Below are 24,969 nucleotides of genomic sequence, written 5' to 3' on the forward strand. Positions count from 1 at the left end.
GCTTCCTAGGTTCCTGTGTCTGCTGAACATCTCTGGCTGAAGTCTCATTCCCATGCGGACTTCATTCATTTCAAATTCATGTTCACATCCCTCCGGTCTGCTATTACACTTGCCAAGCAAGATGAGATCCATCTGACAAACAATTTCCTTCAAACCCTGCCATTTTTTTGCCATGTTCACCTCTGCCTCCAATCCTTCCTTCGCTTTCTGTCTAGACTAGGGCTGACTTTTTCTATATAAAGACTAAAATTAATCGTGATTTGTCCTTTTGACCGCCACCCTCTGCTCCCACTTCATTCACCTCCTCTTCCTTTTCATCACACTTTCTTCCTTTTCTGAAATCAAGGAGGAAACTGCTCATCTTCTCTCCTCCAAACTCACTTCTTCCTCTGACTTTATTCCCACAAAGTCCCCAGTTATATCTTCCCTGCACTCATCCCTTCTGTCACATCCTCAATCAATCACTTGCCTCTGTAACTGTCCCCTCTTTCTCCAAACTTGCTGTGATCATGCTGCTCCTCAAAAAACCTTCACTGGACCCTCCCTGCCTTGCTATCATCCCATCCTCCTCCTCTCTTTTGCATCCAAACTCCCAGAGTCTGGCCTTATCTGCAAGTGCTGGGATCGACGGCAGAGGGACTGCTCCTTGGTAAGGAGAACAGGTATTGGCTGTCCTATATTCACAGGGAGAAGAATCACCTTGGACCAAAGGGTCCTAAAGACACAGCCTTCATGATCTCCCACTGTCACTCGCCAGTGAAGAAAGAAGTGTGCAGTTCCAGGCCATGAACAATTTGAACTGGTGGTTATTAGAACAGAACCTAAGGAAAGGAAGGGATTAAGAAGCTCCTCCCTGAATAATGGTACCAACAGATGTCAGCTTGAGCTGATGGGTAGATCACTGTCAGGGTCAGACAGTCCAGGGTCTTTGAAATTCCATGGAAGCAAAGTGGTAATGAGCTGTCTGGAGGCAAGGGCCATAAAGAAGGCTTTGCAAATGTTTGTGCCAATAGTCTAAAGAAGGAAAGCATGAGTATTCTCAGACAATGCTACAGCAATGGTTTATGTCAGTCAAGTGCCTTGTAGGCACCAAAAGCCCTCAGCTTGCTCTGGAAATGGGACATTTGCTCAAATGGGAAGAGGGGCATCTAAAAATATTTTCTGTTGTACACACAGTGGAAGTCCAAGGCGAGGTGGTATTGGCTTACTATGGCTCCGGAACTGGCTGACAGATTCTACTTCAAAGGCAAGCTTGAGTAAGCTTCCCTTTCAAAGACAGATCCTATTTGGAAAAGAGATGGAAACGCTGAAAAAGAACTGGGTGAGACTAAGCTGCAAATGCTACCCAAGGCTAGACCCAGGGAGCTCTGTGTGATGGGGTGAACAAGTCCAAGTTTAGGCACACCAAGATTATTATGCCCCCCTGCCAACAGATGGTGCCAGAGAACAACTATGTTTTTGAACTCCCCTATATAAGGACCTATGCAGCCAGCAGCAACTCAGTATTTCTGTAACAAAAGCAATGAAAATTTTCTTCCCACTGAGCAAGAAAATTGTTAACATTCACTGACCTACAATAACTTCCCACCGAACCAGGGAAAAAATGGTCCAGACTACTAAACGTTCACCCAAACCTGAGGATCACACAGGAAGTTGCTGAACCCATAGCAAGCATGTTCTAGACATAATACAACTTCAAAGACTTTAGCAGTTTTTTGGATGTGCGTAGAGAAGGCACGAGAGACACCAAAGATGCCAAGGTTACAGGCCAAGAGAATCTGAAGGATTAGTATGCCATCCACAGAAACGGAAAAAAGGAAATAGGGGAAATGGGTTTTGGGGGGAAGGCAATAAGTTCCGTCTTAGTCATATTAAATTTAAGGTGGCAGTAGGACTTTCAGGAAACAATGTCAGAGAAGCAGGCTGAAATTTGGGACTGAATATGTGGTGAAATTTCTGGCAGTCATCAGCCTAAAAAGTGGTAATGAAAGCTGTGGGGAGAAGTGCAGATGGAAAAGAGAAAAAGGTCCAGGGCAGATCCGGGAGGCTCACTGACCAATGGCAAAATAGCAGTGGAGGAAGCACCACCAGAGGATATAGTAAAAGCACAACGGAAGAGGGAAGAATTGAACCAGGATAAAGCAGGGTCCAGAAATCCACAAGTACAACATGTCAAGGAATAGATGATGAGCAACTGCATCAAATTACTCTTTACTGGCCTCCCTCTAAACCGTCTTTCTCCTCTTTAATATATTCAAAATTCAGCTGCATGACACATCTTTCTTCAGTATTGCTATCACCATGTAACCTCTCTTTTCAAGTCGCCATGTTGGCTCCTCATCTGCTTCTGCATACAATTCAAGCTTCTTTTACTCACCTATAAATGCATTCACTCTGTAGCTCCTCATTACCTATCTTCTCTTCTCTCTCCCTACACTTTTCCTAGTAATCTCCATTCATGGGGCAAGTTGCTCTTATCTATGCCCTTCTCCTCTGACGAGAACTCCTGAATCTATGCCTTCCACCTTACTGTGCTGTATGCCTAGAATAGACTTCCTGAGTTGGTGCCTCTGACAAAAATCCCTCATGAGATACTTAGCAGGAAATGTAATAAGTCATGGGATAGGAGGCAATGCCCTATTATTAACTCGTTAAAAGGATTGAAAATGGAGTAGGACTAATGTTAAATTCTTTCAACAGAGAAAGATAAATAGTGGCACTCCCCAGGGATCTGTACCTGAACTAGTGCTTTTTAATATATTTATAAATGATCTAGAAAGCATGCACAAAAGTTCCAATTTTGCCACCCTCCTCAGGAACGCCGCTCTGCAGTTTGAGTAAAAGTATGCGCGTAACAGAGTTATATGCGCACATTTAGTCGTAGAACCCTGGACTATTTCAGTACAGCCATTTATGGGCATTAAACCAGGTTTGATGCCTTTACATAGCTTTCAAAATTCCCCCTACTGTGCATGTCCAAAGGCTCTTCTGAAAAGCTGTAGGCAATCCTCCAGTAACAAGCAACACATATGTTGTGAGTCCACCGAGGCTGCTTGTCTTTCAAGCAGCATCATTTTTGGCCCTTTATGGAGAGCTAACCTTTCCTTCTGATTCATCACAGCACAGACATTCATCACCTCCGGAGTCCATGGCAACGAGCCACCCAGCCACTTCAGCATGCAGTAACCCAAAGTCTGCAGGTCACTGCGGCGTGAAGGCCCTAAAGCAAGGCAAAAACAAGAAAGATAATAGGACTTTGGAAGTCGGGCCACAAGAGCCAGAGTGTAACTGGCCAACAAGATGGCTTTGGGATATAACCTGAAGAAATGGTTAAGCTAAAGTACTGGCATACGGTCACAAACTTAGAAAAGAAATCAAAATCAATAGAAAAGATTCCTTTTAAGATACTGCAGAATGTGCCTTGCTTGGATAATAAAGTTCTCACGAAAAGGAAGGAGGAACAGCATTACTATTGTTTCAAAAGATTGCTTTAGTAGGGGAATGTCTGATAACTATAGCAGGATTAGCTAACCAGACAAACTGAAGCCATCAGCACACACAGATCTTTTGTCACAGCTCAGTTCTGTTTTGATAGAGAAATACTTCCCTATTAGCATTCCTGAAAAAGGTAAAACTTGGACAAAATAAGTCACATGAACAAAATTATTAAATAAACACAGAATGAAGATTTAAAGTAGAAAATCATTGTCCTGAGGAAAAGATCTTTAATTTATATACCACTTTTCAACTCAGAATCATCCAAGGTGGTTTAGGAGTCTGGGACATTCAACCATGTCCCTGAAGATAAAGGGAGAAGGGAAGGCTAACAATGGCACTCATCCAGTGCTAACTACTTGAAATATCATCAAGATATAATGGAGAGGAGTTGGGAGGTACTATCCAGGTGCCAAAAAGTGTATGAAGAAGGTCTGAGAAGTCGTAAAAAGTCTACTCAAGACATCTTAATTAAGGTAGGAGAAACTGGACATTCAATTGTTATGTAGCCCTGTCCAATATCATATCCAACATTTTGGGAGGAAGCTCCAAAACTACTCCTAAAATTGTGAAGTGATATGGCAGAAAAGATCAGATATTATCAACTTTACAGAGTCAAAGATTTATTGGAAATGGATTACCATATTTTTCGCTCCATAAGACGCACTTTTTTCCCCCAAAAGAGGGGGGGAAAATGTCTGTGCGTCTTATGGAGTGAATATTAAAAAAAAACAAAAAATCTCCTAACTACAACCCCCCACCCTCGCCAAAAGTCCCTGGTAGTCCAGCGGGGGTTCGGGAGCGATCTCCTGTACTCGGGCCATCGACTGCCAGTATTCAAAATGGCGCTGATAGCCTTTGCCCTTACTATGTCACAGGGGCTACCGGTGCAATTGGTCAGCCCCTGTCACATGGCAGGAGCAATGGATGGCCAGCGCCATCTTGGCTGAAGTTATCCAGGTAAGTTTACCAGGATAACTTTAAACCTAACCAGCTATATTCCAAATATAGCATGTTTACTTACTGTAACTGGTGCTCTCCATAGACAGCAGGATGAATTAGCCATGTTATGTGGTGATATTTTCTGACGGCGTCAAATGGATCCTTAGTTCATAGAGCTTTTGCTCTACTGAGTGTGTGCGGGAGTTTCCATGTGGGTGTTGCCTTGTTGAGGCCTTCAGCCTATTTTAGAGCTAAGCCTAATGAAGTAGTCGACTTGCCAGTGAGACGGGCGGATATTTAGCATGGTTAATTCATACTGCTGTCTATGGAGAACATCATTAACAGTAAGTAAACTTGCTTGCTCTATCGATAAGCAGGTCTGACTTAGCATGACACATGGTTGCTCCCAAGCTGAGGGTTGCAGCAGCGCATTTACTGAATAATCAATCTGGACTCCACCATGGAGAGTAGATTAGTTGATTAACTGGCTATGCAAAACTGCTTGTCCAGATTTACTGTCACTTTTTGATAAATTGTCCACACGGTAATGTGACGTGAAGGTGTACACTGATGACCAAGTTGTAGCTTTCAAGCTGTCCTCAATAGGCACTGCTCTCAGATGAACCATTGATGCATCCATGGCTCTCACTTGATGAGCCTTGATACATTCTGTAAACTGGATGCTAGCACATAACAATGTATAATATAGTCTGCTAACCGATGGACAATGTTAATTTGGTAACTGCTATGCCCAGATGGTTAGAATCAAAGAGATGAATAACTGCAATGTGGCAGAGTTCTTTTCCTGTAATAAGCTAATGCTCCTTTACAGTCTAAGGAATGAAAGATCTTTTCACCTTCCTGTGTATGTGGTCTTGGACAGAACAGAGGTTAATGAAATGCTGAGACTTCTTTTAGTAAGAGCTTTTGGTGGGTGCAGACCATAATTCTATTGTGGAAGAGTTGCAGATAAGGCAAGTCATGAATCAAAGCCGGATGTTCACCGATTTTTCTGGATGATGTGATTGCAATAAGGAATAATAGTTTCTATGTGAAAAACTTGAGGGAAGCTGGCTTCAATGGCTCACAAAGCAGCTTCATAAGTTGTGTCAGAACTAAGTTAAGGTCTCATGGACAAGATAGCTTGACCACTGGAAAGTTTAGTATGTCATAAGTCCTTCATGATTTTTGATACTAAAGGATGAATGGAGATTGGCTTATTCTCAATATGTATGTGGTAGACTGCTATTTCACTGAGATGAACAGTATTGAGATATTACTGTAGGGCAGTGTTTCCCAACTAGTGTGCCATGCCACACTGATATACCTTTGGACCTGATCAGATGTGACACGGGAAAGTCATCATCACCTGATGCACAGATCCAGGCCAGCACACAGGCTCTGCTCTTCGCACCTTACAGCAACAAGAGACAAAACTTGTAGGAGCTCCTTTTTGAGAATATGTGTAATACATACCTTCTTTTCCTAGCTACAGCATGAATCCTGTCATGTGGTAAATAATGGGCAGCATGCAGGACCCGCTTTGTTCAGCACACACACTGCACACACCACCTCCTCATCTTCTTCATCTGAGTCCTCTGTCTTATGCCCAGGCTGAGTGAAACAGGGAGAGTGAGCACTGAGCACTACATGTCATTCACTTTGAGCATTGGGAGTAGCAGCAATAAGCAAATTAAGTGAACCAGCTGTCTGCCCCACACTGACTTCTCCTGCACTTCTATATAGAGGGAACTGGTCCAACCTGATAGGTTCATGTGTATCTTTGCTCCCTCTCTCTCTTTTTTTTTAATTTGGAAGCGAGACTGGTGGGGCTTCAGTGCTTTCCTATCTCTTCTTTTGGCCAAACAAGGCCCCTCCATGTCAGCACTGCCCGCTGGGTGAAAGTTGGTGTGCCGCACAACATCTTTGATAATGCAGGTGTGCTTTGGGCATGAAAATGTTGGGAAAAACTGCTATAGGGTAAATGCCAGTGACCCTAAACAGGATATGCATCATGAACTTGAGACCTGTTGATATGCACACAGACTGAATAAAAAGTGCAGGCCTAAAGCAAAACAAACATGGAGTTTGCAGCCATGAGATGATTTGGGCAACTTTATACGAGACTGTTTTTTACACGGAGGAGAAAGACTGTGTTTGTTTGTTCATATCAGAGAGTTGTCATCGCCATCCATGTTGCGGTTCCGGTCGCGAGGTTCGCGACCGGGTCTTTACCTGCTTCCAGCCCGGGAAACTCTGCTGCGAATGCCGGCATCTGCTGGGCCTACTCGGCCTCTCTGCGGCGGCGTCTCCACGAGGGAGACACTGCTGAGCCTCAAGCCTTGGCTCTACCTCCCTTAGGTGCGCGCACGAGGGTGTCTCTTTTAAAGGGGCACAGGCGTGAAACTGCAGCCAGCCCCCTGGAGTGACGTCAGACACCGGGGGAGATTTAAACCCGGCGTCTGATCACAAATCTTCGTTTGCAACGTGGTCAACTCTCTGGAGTGCTAGTTGCCGTCCTGATCCTTCTTGTTTCTGCCTTCTCTTCAGTTCTGGATCCAGTTCCAGTGCCTGCCGTGATTTCTGCTTCAGTCGCTCCTGGTCCAGCCTTCCTCTTGTTCCAGTCTTTCTCCAGCTCCTGCTTCGGCTCCGACCCTGCTCCTTGGTTTCTGCCTTCCGCTGTGTCTACCCTTGGATTGCCTCCTGGTTCTGACTCTGGTTCGCCTCCTCGTTCTCCGCTTGTCTCCAGTCCTGATCTCGGCTTGTCTTCATGCTGCTCTGCCGCCTTCAAGGTATTCTCCTAAGTCCCAGCGGCTCGGGTCCTCACGGGCTCCTCCCGGGGGGATCTTGGGCTTCCAGGGTGAACATCCTTCTCAGTCCGCTGCCTCTGGTAATCCACCTAAGGTCCAGTGGTCCGGGTTCTCACAGGCTCCTCCCGGGGGAACCATGGACTTCCAGGGTGAAGCTTCTTCATGGTCTCCTGTCATTGAACCGGCACCCCGGCCTTCTTTTTCAGCGGAGTCCATCTACACGTCCAATTCTTCTCCGCACGGCTGGCCCAAGGGACCACATTCCTGGTTGCAACAGTTTGCAAAGCCATGGACCGGGCGGACATCCCTGGCCTTCAGGCCATTCCCGGGATGGCTCAATGGCTGTAGCAGCAACAGCACTGCCTGGACGTACTAGCTGCCACCGTGGAATGCTTGGCAAACTGCTTGGATGCCACGCCTCCGGATCCACCTCTCATACAACTCCCCACTCTGGTGATTAGTGTGAACACGCCAACCCAGCTACCCACTCCCTCTCATTATTCAGGGGACGTGAAGGGTTGCCGGGGATTTCTGAACCAATGTTACATTAGGTTCTCTCTTCTACCCAGCCAGTTCCCTACAGACTCCGTAAAAGTGGCATGCATTCTGTCTTTACTGGATAGGAAGGCGCTGAATTGGGCATCTCCCATGTGGGAGCGTAATGATCCTCTACTAAATAATCTGCAGCAGTTCATAATTAGCTTCAAGCAAGCCTTCGATGAACCTGCACGCCTGTCCACAGCCACTTCAGAATTACTGCAGTTACGTCAAGGTCCCCGTTCCTTGGCAGACTATGCGATAGAATTTCGCACCCTCACCTTGGAGGTAGGTTGGCAAGATGATTGTCTGTGGGGAGTCTTCTTGGAGGGGTTGTCAGCACGTATCCAGGACGAGCTGGCCGCCAGGGACATTCTGGACGACCTCAATGGTGTAATAGACTTGGCTGGACGAATAGACCGTCGTCTTCAGCAAAGAGCAAAAGAAGGACGCCCGCCTCATCGGACAGTATCTTTTGCGCCCGTGTTCGCCCGACCCCTGACTTCATCAGGCGCTCAGGGAACCGTCTCTTCGGAAACAACGGCGGAGGGGCCCATGCAGCTAGGGCGCACACCACTGACTGCGGAGGAGAGGGGATGACGCCGAGCACTGGGCTTATGTTTGTATTGTGGCAGCAAGGGCCACTTTTTAGCCCTGTGTAAGGAGCGCCCGGAAAACGCCAGAGCCTAGGCTGTACGGGGGAGCTACTCCTAGGCTGCGTTAATTCTGCTCCTCAATGTACCGTTCCTGTCACGTTGGAATACCCCGGAGGGTCTTTCAAGACTCTCGCTTTCATTGACTCCGGGGCAGGTGGAAATTTCATTTTGTCTGACTTGGTGCAGCAACTTCAGATTCCCATTCTCCCACGTAATCCTCCGCTGCGGATCATGTCTATCTGAGGAACCGTGCTCCTGGGAAGTATTTCTGCCTCTACTGCCCCTCTCACCCTCCAAACAGGAGTTCTACACGCGGAGGAGATCTCCTTTTTGATCCTGGAAAGAGCAGTCCATCCAGTAGTGCTGGGATTACCATGGTTGCAGCAGCACTCTCCTGTCATCCATTGGGACATTCTACAAATTGCACAATGGAGTCCCTCTTGCTTCGCCAACTGTCTCCAGATTCCACGCGCTCCGGGCGTGCCCTTACTGCATACCTCCGCATTACTCCCTGCACCTTACACAGACTTTGCAGAAGAATTTTCCAAAAAGAAGGCGGAGATATTACCACAGCACTGCCCTTTTCATTGTGCCATAGAACTGTTACCTGGAACCATGCCACCCCGAGGAAGGGTTTATCCCTTATCCCTGCCAGAGACACGAGCTATGTCACAATACATCCCTGAGAATTTAGCTAAAGGGTTCATCAGACCCTCCAAGTCACCTGCCAGAGCAGGATTTTTCTTTGTAGGGAAGAAAGATGGCTCCCTAAGACCCTGTATCGATTACAGAGGCCTGAACACCATCACTAAAAGGGATCGTTATCCTCTCCCGCTGATTCCTGAATTCTTGGATAGACTACAACAGCCAAGATCTTCACCAAACTCGATTTACAGGGTGCTTACAACTTGGTCCGTATCCGTCCCGGAGATGAATAGAAGACTGCTTTCAATACTAGAGACGGGCATTACGATTATTTAGTAATGCCGTTCGGATTGTGCAACGCCCCAGCAATCTTCTAGCATCTGATGAACGAGGTGATTTGCGAAATGTTACAGTCCTCCGTCATTGTCTACCTGGATGACGTACTAATTTACTCCCGGGACCTAGAATCGCATCGGACACACGTAAGGCAGGTGCTACAGATTCTTTAGGACAATCACCTGTATGCAAAACTTGAAAAGTGCATGTTTGAGCAAGAGTCTCTACCGTTTCTCGGATACATTGTCTCCGCAACAGGGTTTCAAATGGACCCCGAGAAGGTATCTGCCATTAAGGACTGGCCTCGCCCTAGAGGAATAAAAGCTTTACAGCGTTTCCTCGGATTCGCAAACTTTTACAGACAATTTATCCCTCACTATTCTCTCAAGGTGGCTCCCCTTACCACCCTTACCAGGAAGGGGGCCGATGCCATGAAATGGCCGCAAACAGCCTGTCAGGCTTTTGAAGATCTTAAAGAGGCTTTTTTTACAGGATACTTGTCTTCACCATCCTGATTCCGCTACATCCTTTTATAGTAGAGGTGGACGCATCCAATACGGTGGTAAGTGCTGTCCTCAATCAGCACTCCAGCACCAGAAGATTGTTACCTTGCTCATATTTCTCCAAGAGGTTCTCCACGGCAGAGTGTAATTATAGTATAGGAGACAAAGAACTCTTGGCAATCAAATTGGCATTCGAAGAATGGAGACAATGGCTCGAAGGCGCTGTTCATCCTATCACAGTGTACACAGATCATAAAAATTTGGAGTTCCTGAGTCAAGCACAACGCCTAAACCCTAGGCAAGCTCGTTGGTCTCTTTTCTTCAATCGCTTTGATTTCACGCTTCGCTACCGACCCGCATCTAAGAACATCAGGGCGGACGCATTATCTCGCACTTCGGAATTGGAGGGAGAGGGAGAACTCCCTCAGTACATCCTGGATCTGGCGAAGGTCAACTTATCCACTACGAGAGTAAGTTCTCTTGGGAAGACTGTGGTTCCGAGATGTAATCGTCGGGAGGTTCTTGGTTGGGCCCATGACTCCCTCACTAGTGGACATGCTGGCCGCGAGAAAACAATGGATCTTCTGAACCACTATTATTGGTGGGCGAGCATGAGACAGGATGTTCGCACTTATGTTAGTTCTTGTCCCACCTGTGCCAGACAGAAGCCCCGAACAGGACAATCATGGGGTCTTCTGCAACCACTGCCCATTCCGGTGGAGCCCTGGACCCACATTGCCACAGATTTTGTGGTAGACTTGCCTGCTTCTGAGGGAAATACAGTCATCTGGGTAACAGTGGATCGTTTCTCCAAGATGGCCCACTTTGTGCCACTCCCCAAATTGCCTTCGGCACCAGAGTTGGCCCAATTATTCACTCAGCACATCTTTTGAGTCCATGGTCTACCACAAAGCATCGTATCAGACCGGGGATCTCAGTTTACTGCCCGATACCGGAGGGCATTATGTAAGAAATTTGGAGTCCAGCTCAACCTGTCTATGGCTTTTCACCCTCAAAGCAATGGGCAAACTGAATGGATGAATCGTTCCTTGAAGACATTCCTACGCGTCTTTTCTATGGAGAGACAAGACAATTAGGTAATGCTACTACTCTGGGCCGAGTTTTCTTACAACAATCACATCCACTCAGTCACTGGGAAATCGCCCTTTCAAGTAGTATATGGTCGGCAACTCAGACCTCCTATGCCTCTGCCGTTACCTGTTCCTTCACCAGCGGCTCAACTTTCCGCTCTACAGTTACAGAACCTCTGGAATTCTGTTCAACAAAAACTCTCTCGATCTGCAGAACGCGCCAAGAAATGTGGAGATCGATATTAACGACTAGCACCCGTGTTTCTTCCAGGCGATAGAGTGTGGTTGAGTACTAAGAATCTTCATCTTTGAGTTCCGTCTAGGAAATTGGCTCCCAAGTACTGTGGTCCTTTTCGAGTGGCGGAGAGAGTGGGGCTAGTATCGTATCATCTACGCCGTCCCAATAGTCTACGTATACATAATGTGTTTCATGTTTCTTTGCTAAAACCAGTGATCCTTTCCAGGTACCATCGTCGGACACTAGAGCCCATGGAAACCTCGGTCCATGATGATGTGACTTATCAAGTCTAGGAGGTTCTCGAAGTTCGTTTTTTCCATCGAGGATGGGAGTACCTCTTGGCATGGGACGGTTGCAGTCTGGAGGACAACACCTGGGAACCTGCTCAGAACATCTTAGACAAGTTTCTCTTGCAACAATTCCATGAAGATCATGCTGGTAAACCGGGCCCTTTGAGGAGGGGGTGTAAGAGAGGGAGTACTGTTGCGGTTCCGGTCGCGAGGTTCGCGACCAGGTCCTTACCTGCTTCCAGCCTGGGAATCTCTGCTGCGAACGCCGGCATCCGCTGGGCCTACTCGGCCTTTCCGTGGCAGTGTCTCCACGAGGGAGACGCTGCTGAGCCTTGGCCCCACCTTCCCTAGGCGCGCACGCGAGGGAGTCTCTTCTAAAGGGGCACTGGCATGAAACCGCAGCCAGCCCCCTGGAGTGACGTCAGACGCCGGGGGAGATTTAAACCCGGCGTCTGATCACAAATCTTCGCCTTGTAATGGGGTCAACTCTCTGGAAGGCTAGTTGCCGTCCTTATCCTTCTTGTTCCTGCCTTCTCTTCAGTTCCGGATCCAGTTCCAATGCCTGCAGTGGTTTCTGCTTCAGTTGCTCCTGGTCCAGCCTTCCTCTTGTTCCAGTCCTTCTCCAGCTCCTGCTTCGGCTCCGACCCTGCTCCTTGGTTTCTGCCTTCCGCTGTGTCTACCCTTGGATTGCCTCCTGGTTCTGACTCTGGTTCGCCTCCTCGTTCTCTGCTTGTCTCCAGTCCTGATCTCGGCTTGTCTTCACGCTGCTCTGCCGCCTTCAAGGTATTCTCCTAAGTCCCAGCGGCTCGGGTCCTCACGGGCTCCTCCCGGGGGGATCTCGGGCTTCCAGGGTGAACATCCTTCTCAGTCTGCCGTCTCTGGTAATCCACCTAAGTCCCAGTGTTCCGGGTTCTCACAGGCTCCTCCCTGGGGAACCTCGGACTTCCAGGGTGAAGCTTCTTCACGGTCTCCTGTCATCGAACCGCCACCCTGGCCTTCTCTTTCAGCGGAGTCCATCTACACGTCCAACTCTTCGCCGCACGGCCGGCTCAAGGGTCCACATTCCTGGTTGCAACATTCTAACCTGAGAAGAAAACCTTGGACGAGAACTGTGAAACATGCCCTTGGTAAAAACTTTGTATCCAGCTATGAAATAGATATTGTTCTAGCACTGTTTTGCTAACAAACTCTATGAACTTCATTAACCATATGAGAATATTCCTATGTACTGGGACTCAGATGACATCATTTGCATCCCACCAATCCTGAGTCTATAGGAGGTGGCAACATCCAATCAAGATCAACACTGGAGTCTATGGAACTGAATATTCAATGAGATTTGACTCAGAAAAAGGAACTCCAAGTTACCCAAGATGACGATATTATCTGAAAAGACATTATCTAAAAGAGCCTTTGCTAAAGGCTTTTCCCTATGGCTTTTTCCACAGATTCCCCAAAGCTCTGCCAAGAGAGCTTTGATAACAGAACTTTGCTGCAGTGAATCTGCAAGTTAAGACTGAGTTTTATACTTGATATCTGCTCTGAGTAGTAGGAGTCTTTCCAACATCCCTTGCAAGACCTTGGCAAGCTAGTAAAGTTATCTCTTTTTCTGCCATCATATCTCACAGAAACACCTGTGAGATTTTTGGGTTTTATCTATCATCCACCATAAGGGGCTTCACTAGATTAATAGTATAGATTCTACCTCAGAGGGGCAGCCTGTGACACTTCTTAAGGGTAGAGAATGCTGCAATATAGTACCCATGTGTAAGCATTTCAATATAACATCCTTCCTTGACGCGACCCACCCGGTGAACGGCTCTCTTTCCTTGACGCGACCCATCTGGCGAACGGCTCTCCTCCCTCCGGCCCGACACAGCCGGTATTGCAGCCCATTGGGGCACGGGCCTCAGAGCCACGCTGTGACCCGTGTTCCAGTCGAGAGCCACCCAAGCGCCGCAACCAATGAAAGACTGCCTACCTGAAGCGCATCACATCCGGCCAGGCAAGCCACATTTAAAGCCCGCGCCGAAGGAGCACGACTAAGGGTCATGCCCCTTAGTGTGCCCCTTTGTGCTCCTTTAATCGCACTCATTCTTCCCCTAGCCACCTTTACTCTCATCCCCTGTAACCCAGTAACAACCCAGTCAACCTCAATTAGGAAGTTCTACCCTTTCACAGTAACCTCTCCCTTTGAGGTCCCTCCATACCACATCACCCTCCTCCTCCTACTCCTTTATCAGCTCTTTCCCATCTTTCAATTGCTACCTTTACCCTCTCTCTCCCCCCGCCTACTCAACTTACACCACCCCACTCCAGCGCACTCCCAACTCCTTCAAACTCACCTCCTCCTCCCCGCTCTGTCAAAATGGCTACATTCCCGATATGCAAACTTAAATACAACCACTCCAGACACACTTCACCCCCCCCCCCCACACACACACCCCCACAACCCAATTCACTTCTTCCAATAATACTCACTCCTCTCACACAATTCCTGGGCATCACAACTCTCACCATGCTCCTGATTAACTCAAAGTCCTTAACCAAAAAAACCTTCATTCTAAATGACTTACTCCTCGAAGAAAAACCAGACATCTGTGCCATAACAGAGACGTGGCTAAAGGACACTGATACTGTCATACTCAACCAACTCCCCACCCTAGAATACGACATATACTCAATCTCCAGACCAAAAAAAAAGAGGCGGAGGCCTCTTCCTCGCCTCAAAAAAAGACCTTAAGCTAAAGCAACTCCCAGTCAACCTCCCACTCAAATATGAAGTAGGTCTTTTCAAATCAACACAACTTCAAATATGCTTAATCTATACCCCTCCAGGCATCCTAGACACTAACATCTCTCCCCTCATAGAATTCATCGCAGCAAATATATCTTGTGACATACTTGCCATCGTCCTTGGAGATTTTAACCTCCACATTGACTCACTTTCCCTCTCTCCCAGCTGCCAATCGCTCCTAACCTCTCTTCACGCCATGAACCTCACCAGATCATAACCAAACCTACCCACAAAGCAGGCCACTCCCTCGACCTAATCTTCAAAAATTCCCTTCTCCACCCAAACCCTCCCACCTATATACCAGTACCCTGGTCTGACCATTTCCTCATCAAAGCAATTTGCTCCATAGAAAACAACATTAAACGATCCAACACAAAAACAACAATCCAATTCAGAAAACTGTGTCCTAGAGATGACCTCATAGATACACTTACTGACAATCTCAAAAAACTAGACCTTACGGACTCTGAATCCGCCATCACTTCATGGAACCACATCACCAATGATACAGCAAACAAGCTATGTCCATTAATAACAAAAGAAATTCAGGCATCTGCAAAAACAAAACCACCATGGTACACGCCAGAACTTAAAACCTTAAAACACAAACTTAGAACACAAGAAAGGAAGTGGCGCAAAGAACCTTCCCTCAACGCAACTAGCAAAATACAAAACCCTGCTACATACATACCGATTAAACACTCTCAAAATCAAACAAGACTTTTATGCTACCAGAATACACAACTTTCACTTCAACCCCAGAGCCCTTTTTTCATTACTCTCAGACCTAACCAGAATGTCACTAAAAGCAACATATTGTGAAGAAGCCGAAACCAAATGTGATGAACTCGCCCAATTCTTCCACAATAAAATAACTAACCTCACTACGTGCTTTCCTACCTCCTTCACGCCCATCAAAATCCCTCCAAAATCCACTGAAGCCAACATGAACACCTTCGAGACCACATCTACCACAGAAATTATTTCAATACTAAAGAAAATGAGACCCTCCACCCATCCTTCTGATACTATCCCTTCCAAACACCATTGCCCAACCCATAGCTGACATCACTAACATTTCCATGACCACCGGAAATGTACCCAACCAACTCAAACTAGCCATGGTAAAACCTATACTAAAGAAACCAAATCTCGACCCAGCTGACTTAACTAATTATCGCCCCATCTCCAACCTACCCTTCCTTGCTAAAATCCTTGAAAAAAAACTGTCAACACACAGCTAACGAATTACCTAGAACAGCACTAATTTCTCTTCCAATCACAACATGGCTTCCGTAAGCATTTCAGTACTGAAACCCTCCTGACCTCCCTATCCGATTTCATCATCAGGGGCATGGACAAGGGCCACACATACATATTAGCACTGCTAGACATCTCCGCAGCCTTTGACACTATCAACCACTGCACACTAATCGATAGACTGTCTGAAATTGGCATCTCTGGGATCCCCCTCCTCTGGTTCAAATCATACATCAGTGACAGACATTTCAAAGTCAAAATTAGAAATCACAAATCCAAACCTGTCAGCATAACACGTGGAGTACCCCAAGGCTCCTCCCGTTCCTCCACACTCTTTAACATCTACCTCTTGCCCCTCTGCCATCTCCTCGCAAATCTCGGTCTCCCACATTTTATATACGCCGATGATGTGCAGATTCTCATACCATCACTGACTCCCTACCCAGTGCACTGAAAAAATGGGAAAGTGCACTCACTTCCATCAACAGCCTACTCACTCAACTCAACCTAGCGCTAAATACTAATAAAACTGAACTCATGATTATTGCACCACAACACCTCAATCCCCTACTCACGTCTACCAATACACCCCTGTCCCTACCAGCCGTCTCACAAAATGTACGAGATCCTGCCGTTACCCTAGACACACAATTCAACCTACAGAAATTCATCAGCTCCACCCTCAGGGAATGCTACTTCAAGCGCCACACCCTCAAAAAACTTAAACCAATCCTGCACCTCAACGATTTTAGAACAGTCCTTCAGTCCCTCATCCTATCCAAACTAGACTACTCAAATGCCCTCCTCCTAGGTCTTCCAAAAAACTCTATAGCCCCCTTGCAGCTGCTACAAAATGCTGCTGCGCACATATTGACCGGTATCCTCAGAAAGGAACATATTACCCCTATTCTCAAACAACTCCATTGGCTCCCCATCGCCTCAAGAATTCATTTTAAGAGCCTCACACTCATACACAAAGCCATCCACAACCCAAGCATGTTCTGGTTTACTGACACTCTCCAGCTACGCTCCACAACAAGACCTACTAGAACACTCTATCTTGCAACCATACCTACCCCCTCCCCCAAACTCTCGCATCTCACAACCACTAAACAACGCTCTCTATCACTAGCCGGACCTACACTTTGGAACTCTGCCCACCAACATACACCTAGAAATTTTCCCCAAAAAATTCAGACAAAAACTTAAAACCTGGCTGTTCACACACGCATATATCTGACACCACCCCTCCCTCCTTAACTATGCCACCTGCCACCAGGTAAACCCCGGAATCTTCCTTACCCTACCACTTCACATTATCACCCCCTCCTCCATTTCCCCCCCAATAGCTTCTCATGCGCAATCATTGTAATCAATGTTTCGTAGTTTTAATTTGTTACTTTACGTAATTATCCAATTATTAATTCTAACTCTACCCCTACCTTATTTCCCCCCCCCTTCTCCCCATCCCCTCTCCCCAGTTTTATCATCAGTTTCACTGTAAAGCCATGTCGGCTGCTTTGTTTTATGGAAACCGATGTGATGTTTCTAACGAACGTCGGTATATAAAAATCGTTAAATAAAATAAATAAATAAAAAATAACCACCTGTCTAGTCCATGTGGAAAATGCTTCTTTAATTGTTTTTGCTGCGCTTTTAAATTTCAATGTATTAGTAATTCCCAAAAGCAAAAGATATGTTTTGAGAAAAAAAGGGAAAGGAAGGACTATAATTTGTACTTTGTAAAATATCATATGACAAAATTAAAGATTGGAAGGTAGGGAAACTTACCTACTCCCTTATGAATATCTATACTGATAAACTCTGCTGAACCTTCATGAGGTTTCCGGTTGCCTTCTCTGTAAGCTACATGCTTCCCTCCAGGACAGTATCGGAAGGCAAAGTAATAGCCTACCAGATAAACCTGTAACAGCACCACAAGACAGTTCTTGCTTTAGTTTAAATAAAATACCACTATTTAGTGCAGAGCAGACAGTTGTAGCTTTTCAGTTTCAAACACTGTATCTTTGTCTACCTCACACAGGTTCAGAATAAGAAATACTTACAAAAACTTAAAAAAAAAAGTGAGGCTGATATTCAAAAAAATCTGAAAGGTCTATATTCAGTAAGCTGGGGAGCAGACAAATTATTTGGCTAGAGTTAGCAGGACAACATCAATTGGACACGCCTCCTGCTGAATATATTTGGCTACATTTATCTGGGTAATGCTACCTGAATAAATTTAACCTTAACAGCTATATTAAAAATGGAGAAATTTAGACTTACCTGATAATTTCCTTTCCTTGAATCGTGCTACACCAATACAGACTTGTGGGTTTTCTCACTTACTAGCAGATGGAGACAGAGGACACAACTGTAGTTACCATGACACAGCTCCAGCAAAAAGCTAGTATTCTTATTTCAAAGCCATGGAAGAAAAAACTAACAGATTCAAATTCTTATATAGCATATACATAATTTGAAACACTTAAAGGATCCTTCAAAGAAATGATCCTTCCAAACTTCAAGCCAAAGGAAAAGAGGAAGCGAAAAGTAAACCTTTGGTTGCCTCTTAATCACTGTAAACTGAAGTATGCCACTTCAAATACTACGCAGGCTCAACTTCCTGGGAGAATCCTAGACTGGTGTAGCAGGACTCAAGAAAAAGAAATTATCAGCCAAGACTAAATTTCTCCTTCCTTATCATTCTGCTACACCAGTCAAGACATGTGGGAAGTACCCAAGCCCAATAAATCTGGGATGGAGGAAGAGGGTTGCCCTGAGAACAGCAGCTCCTAAGACTGCATCCTTTTCTGCATGAACATCCAGACTGAGATGTTTAGTACAAGAATGTAAGGGAGACTAAGTGACCACCTTACAAATATCCTCCAGGATAAGAGTAAAAGCTCCGCTCAAGAAATAGGAGTTTTCACTGAGTGTGCCCAAGGGATCTTCGGAGGCTGCTGACATTTTAATAAACAAGCTGAATCAATTGGTTTTTTTTAAACCATCTAGCCAAAAGAGACTTTAGAATCTGTGTCACCCTGCAATTAAAATAATCTGACAGATTTCCAAAAAAACGATTAGAGACTAATAAATACCCAAGATGTCCATTGAGCTCTAAGTTATTGGATGAACCCAATAACCAGAAGAACCTAAAGGACATCCAATAACTTCAGCAGTGACCTTTTTTTACCATGACACTCCCTTCTCAAGAATATCAGTAGAAATAGTGTCTGGTTTAAGTGGAACACAAAAACCAGTTTTGATAAAAAGTACTGGTCTACAAAATACTGAAAACAATAAGAAGATTAGAAAAGGATTTCTGCAAGACAAGGTTTGTAATTCAGAAATACTTCTAGCTGAACAAATGGTCTTCAGCAATAAATCTTACATAGAAGCACTATTATGAGGCCTGTATGGTGAGCCCACTAAAGCTCTGTGAACCAAATAAAGGTCCCATTGAGGAACCAAGGACCTAAAAAGAGATTGAAGATTTACACCTCTTGAAGGAAAATGAGAAAAAGCAAGGAGAAAAACAATGAAACTTCCAGAAACTGTACCTCTATATCAGGAGATAATAGCCACTTGAAACTTCAGAGAAATTTGGGATCAAACATGAATGCAAACCTCTCTGAAAGGGCAGCCTAAATTTTGGAAGCATCTGATTGTTACAATCCCTGCAGCATGTTTCAAACAGATGCTAGACTCAAAATTAAGCAAGTGAATGGCATTATTACAGGCCTTCAACAGGATAAATATTACAGAGAGAAAATATGCAATTATGACCTTTCAAGATCCAGGCCGAAGACAGATAAAGTTGGCCCCTCCATGAGCATCTGACCCTGATTTAGAAGATTTTGATCCTTTAGAAATTGTACTGGAAATTCAACTTGCAGTTTCACAAGGACTTCTTGACCAATCTGGAGGTATCAAACCTAAAGCCATAATTATAGATGCTTCCCCATAGGAATCATGCAGTCTAGTAAGTGGAACAACAGTTGCATGAACCAGGACCTCCCTGCCCACAAACAGGGTTTATCCCTAAACGGGGGAAGTATAGCTCGCAAGCCATCGCAACAAAAGTGTAGCACCAATGTTGCGGGGTTCCTCATTCCCTAACATACAGCCATGGTTATGATGAGAGGTTGAAAAGCATACGTGCCAAGCAGAATGCAAATGGACCAGAACCCTCCTCATTGAGGTAGGGTCTCATATGCGAAAATAAGCGGCAGGAGCCGTCATCCGCGAAAAACGCACATTGTGCTCAGCAGGTATAAAAAAGGACCGCCAAAAAGCAATCAAAGAGTGTGTGATGGTGCTTTCTTTGCTAGTGTCCCATTGCACCCTAAGGTGCAAAGCGGACAAGGAAGCTGACACCTTGACGCTATCGCTGGCATGGCCGTGCATGGCTCCTGACAGAGAAAATGCCACCTGCCAAAGCCTGGGGCGTTTGGAGGAGTAGACAACTCTCGCTGTATCCGACCATGCATGATGTGCGCCACTGTTGCACTAACTCCTTCTGGAGTCAGCATGTACAGTGTGACGCTGACATCTCCAGCGCTACTGGGGCTAGGACTATGGAGGTCCAAGGTAGTGGGCGGTGTTCTGCGGCATCGCCCCATGGTATCTACAGTACCGATAATGCTTCAGAAGGCTGCTCACAGCCCTTGAAATGGCGTCATGAATGGCTCACCAACCTTTCCGTCGTGTAACAGCATCAGAGAAGCTCATGATGCTCTGTAGTAATGTCCTGCGGCATCCAACCATGTCCATCAGTGCCCACAGTGGTGACAGTGCTTGTGGTGCTAATAGCGCTCTCAGTGCTCACCAGCAATGGATCGCATCTATGGCACCAAACAATGCCGTGCCCAGGGCTTCGACGGTGCTTGATTGTGTCACAGGTGCTCAACATGTTCGATGGCTTACAGCGCCATCGATGGTGCCCCAAGCACTTGCGGACATCGATAGCCCAGCAGCATCCATGGTGCTCACGATGTTGATGACTCACTAACACTGAAGGCTGAAAAATGTTTAGAATCGGTGTCTCCATCAATGGTCGGGCAGTACCAATGGCAGGGGGATGCTCAAAGGCAGAGGCTCTATGGCACCAATATGCCACCGAAATGCCACCTTGATGCTAAACCTCCAAGACCAGCAGGAAGCCTGAAAAAGGAAATAGGCTCCAATTCTTAATGAAAGAATTGCAATTATTAGATAGCTGGAGAATATTACATTCAGAGGAAAATCCAAACTGCACAGTTAAAATTATATAAACTGTTTTTCAGTACATCAGGAATATATGTTGAGAGGGTGATATTTTTTTGGGGGAGCTATATGTCATATTATGAAATCTTAAAATTGGACTTTGGATACATGATTATAAAACTTTATGAGCCTTACTGATTTGTTCTGTTAGGGTTATTATATGATGGTCCTTAATATTTAAATTGATTTAACTGTGTGCCTTGGATTTGTTTTTTTGAATACAATGGAAGGGACCTTAATCCACAATTTCTTATTGTGTGTTAAGCTGTATTATTACTGGGATTCTATACTTTCTTTTTTGGCAAATGTGATCACTGTCAAATCAACGTTTACTGGGGAAATACTTCTGCTGGGTTCTATGGATCTGGCATCTGAGCTTTGGATAGGTTATGTGTAATTCGTTCAGGTTGCTGTATTAGCAAAATTCGATATATTGAAGTTTTGGATCAAGCCAAATCCACCAGCTATTCAAGTGTGGCATAGTTTAATGTTAGACTGGATGTCATTGGAAAAACTAGATACCAAAATTATGCAGAAAAATCTCAATAAGGATTACGAAAGGGCATGGGGAGAATTTTATCATGCTGTCTCCCTACAGTATAAGGATGCATTGTTTTAGCAGGAAGGTGACAGTCTTGTTTAATGAATGGAGGTATGAATGAATGTCTTGTCTTGTGTGCTGTTAAGCAGTTATGTTATTATTGGAAAAGTGATGTAAGAAGAAATTACTACTTAGCTGATAATTTCCTTTTTTTTTTTTTTAAGGAGGATAGGTGGATCCATGACCAGTGGGGTATGCACCTATACCAGCAGATGGAAACGGAGCAAAGCGGACGTCATGGTATATCTACCCCTGCACTGACATCAGCCTGCCAGTATTCTCTGCAAAAGCCAACTGTGGACAAACTAACAAAAACGTGATTAACAGACAACCACTGTAGCACTCAGCTAACAGGAAAACACTGAGCTCAGACAATAAGTGTATTAACGCTAGTCTAGGGACTGGACTGACACTTACCAGTAACCCCTGGAACACGCAGCTGCGCAGAAGGATAATAGCACAAACATTGGCAGCCGAGGACGAGAAGGTGGATTCACCTATCCTCCTTAAAGAAAAGGAAATCATCAGTAAGTAGTAATTTCTCTTTTCTTAGCATTTGGTTAGGCAGATCCATGACCAAGCGGGATGTACCAAAGCTACTCCTGAACAGGGTGGGAGGCTGCCCGCAGTCTGATCAGTACTGCATATGCAAAGGCTTGTCCTCCCAGGCCTGCACATCCAGGCAGTAATGCCTGGAAAAGGTGTGTAAAGAGGTCCACGTCACAGCTCAGCACCTCTCAATGGGAGACAATCTAATCTATGCCCATGACACTGACTGAGCCCTAGTGGAATGAGCCCTAACCTGACTAGGCAATGGCTGCTCAGTACCCACATATGCAGCTGTGACTACCTCTTTAATCCAGTGGGCTATTGTAGCCTGCAATGCTGGTTCACCCTGTTTATTCCCACCAGGGGGTATAAACAGCCAGTTCGTCTTCCTGAGAGGTTCAAAAACCTCAAAATATGCCTTTTGACATCAAAGGACCATAACAGGTGATTTTCATCCACATCTCTCTACCTGTCCAGAGTTGGAAGAGAAATTGATTCAAGTGAAAATCCAAGATCACCTTTGGCAAAAAGGACGGAACAGTACACAACTGTATCGCCCCCGGAGTCACTAGCAGAAACAGTTCCCAGCAAGACAAAGCCTACAATTCGGAGACTCTATGCACAGAACAAATTGCCACAAGAAACACTGTTTTCAATGTAAGTAACCTGAAGGAAATGCTATGAGATGGTTGAAAGATGACGGACCCACCAGGAAATCCAAAACCAGATTAAAACCATAAGGGTACTGGCAAACACAAGGGAGGAAAAAGATGCTTTACCCCTTTTAAGAAATGAGCCACATCTGGATGAGCTGACAAGTGTCCACCATTCACCTGACCTAAGAAACAGGCAAGAGCCACCACCTGTACTTTCAATGAATTAAGGGCCAAATCAATTTCAATCCATCCTGTAAAAATTCCAAAATGAGTGGGTTCTTAACAGAACAGGAAGAATCCCTCGAGCCTCACACCAAGCCTCAAACACTCACCAAACCCACACATAGGCTAAGGTAATGGAGAACTTTCTTGCTTGTAGGAAGGTGGCAATCATCGCAGTGTAATTTCCACACTTCAGCATCCAAGCCCTCTCAAGGGCTATACTGTAAGAAAAGATCGAGTCGGATCTTCGTGAAGAACAGGCCCCTGGCGTAGCAGATCCCCGTGAACCAGTAATTGGATAGAAGGATCCACCAGAAGCCTTCGCAAATCTGCATATCACAGCCTCCTGGGCCAGTCTGGTGCCACCAGAAGCACTATCCCCGTGTGACTCTCGATCCTCCCAATCATTCTGCCCAACATGGGCCACGTGGGAAAGGCATATAGGAGCTTGCCCACTGGCCACTCCTGCATGAGGGAATCGATACCCAAGGACATTTGATCTCTCCTGCGACTGAAAAATACAGGAACCTTCACATTGTAAGATGGCGCCAGCAGGTCTAGAAATGGGCGGCCCCAGAAGTTCACTATGAGCTGGATTGCCTTGTTTGGCAATTCCCATTCTCCTGTGTCCAGACTCTGTTTGCTAAGAAAGTCGGCTCTTACATTGTCTTTTATTGCAATGTGGGAGGCTGAGATCTCCTGAAGATGAACTTCTGCCTATTCCATAAGAAAGTCTATTTCCTGCAACACTTGCTGGCTCTTGGTTCCTCCCTGGCATTTGTTGTAAGCTACTGTCATTGCATTTTCTGACATTATCCCAACAGCTCGACCCTGCAATCAGTCGACAAATTGTAAGCATGCCAACCGGACGCAGGGCCGCCATCAGGGCAGTATTCTTGGGCCTGCAGTATGGGGCCCCAGGATCTACTGCCACATATGGGGGCCCGCAGCCGCCAGGCGGCAGGTGCGCTTGGGGGATGTATTAGTTCATGGCAAAGAGGCCCACTGAGGCTCTCTCCGACAGTCTGTCGCCCAGGGGCCTACTGAAACCTGGAGCCGGCCCTGGGTGCGGGCCCCAGAGAAGGGAGAGAATCAATGCTATGCGTGTCTTTTAGACACACATAGCATTGATTTACAGAGCACCGCAGACAGAGACTCGTCCGCGCGCTCTGTCCTGCCAGCGTTCACTGTCTGACGCGGCTGTGACGTCACCGCCGCGTCAGACAGTATGCGCCGGCAAAGCGCGCGGGCCGTCGCTGTCTGCTTGCTAGCTGGAGGCCGAGGAGCCGCGGAGTCCCCGGAGCGCAAAGGGTAAGTAACAAGTTTGTTTTGCCGGTGCATTATCTATTTATTACTGGGGGGACATTTTGGCTGTATGGGGCCTCAAAATTCCTGATGGCGGCCCTGACCGGACGGCCTGGGCTTCCAGCCAATTGATACTCCAGAGAGACTCTTCTGTATTCCAGCGCCCTTGCGCCGTTAACTCCTGACAGTGGGCCCCCCCAACCCTGGAGGCTCATATCTATAGTGAGCATTAGGCAGACCAGTGATTGTATAGAAACCCCCTTCCTTAGATGTCTGCTCGCAACCACCACTGCAGCTGTATGCTGATCTCCACCGGCAGGTGAAGCTATATTGAATAGTCTTGAGACTGTGGACGTCAATGAGCCAGTACAGTGTGCTGAAGAGGGCGTGTATGCGCCCACGGAACCAACTTTAGGGTGGCTGCCAAAGGATTCCATGTCAAAACCATGGAGTGATAGTCCTACGCCCACTGAAATACTTTCTCCCGCTAACAAACCAGTTCTTCATTAACTGGTTAATTAATTAATTAATTAATTCTAGGCAAAACCTCTGGCAACTCTTTTTCCATTCCAGCATCATGCTGGGGATTGGGCTTAACAAAATCAGACAGAAACAAGTCTCCCTGAGCCTCCAAACAGTGCTGACACAAGTAACAAGGAATGCCAGACTGAAATGCCCGAATATGGCAAATAGCACAAAGAGTAAGGTGCTTAGGTTTTTGTTTTTTTTTGCTACCGGCACCATAGTCATTTGACAGCAAGCTATAAA

The 24,969-nt window shown here is 46.0% G+C and overlaps 1 protein-coding gene across 4 annotated transcripts in view; it reads right to left on the reverse strand.

Annotated features, from left to right (window-relative positions):
• VRK3 (VRK serine/threonine kinase 3) overlaps positions 1–24,969 on the reverse strand; it is a 161,656-nt gene that overhangs the window by 28,787 nt on the left and 107,900 nt on the right. For all 4 annotated transcript variants that reach the window (XM_029608855.1, XM_029608853.1, XM_029608852.1 and 1 more), the window contains 2 exons: positions 17,392–17,524; positions 3,100–3,220 (listed from right to left, as the gene is read on the reverse strand). In XM_029608855.1, coding sequence (XP_029464715.1) covers positions 3,100–3,220; positions 17,392–17,524 — 254 coding nt within the window. The remainder of the gene's footprint in view (positions 1–3,099; positions 3,221–17,391; positions 17,525–24,969) is intronic.

The sequence above is a fragment of the Rhinatrema bivittatum genome, chromosome 7 (genome assembly GCF_901001135.1).
Source record: "Rhinatrema bivittatum chromosome 7, aRhiBiv1.1, whole genome shotgun sequence".
NCBI classification, from domain to species: domain Eukaryota; kingdom Metazoa; phylum Chordata; class Amphibia; order Gymnophiona; family Rhinatrematidae; genus Rhinatrema; species Rhinatrema bivittatum.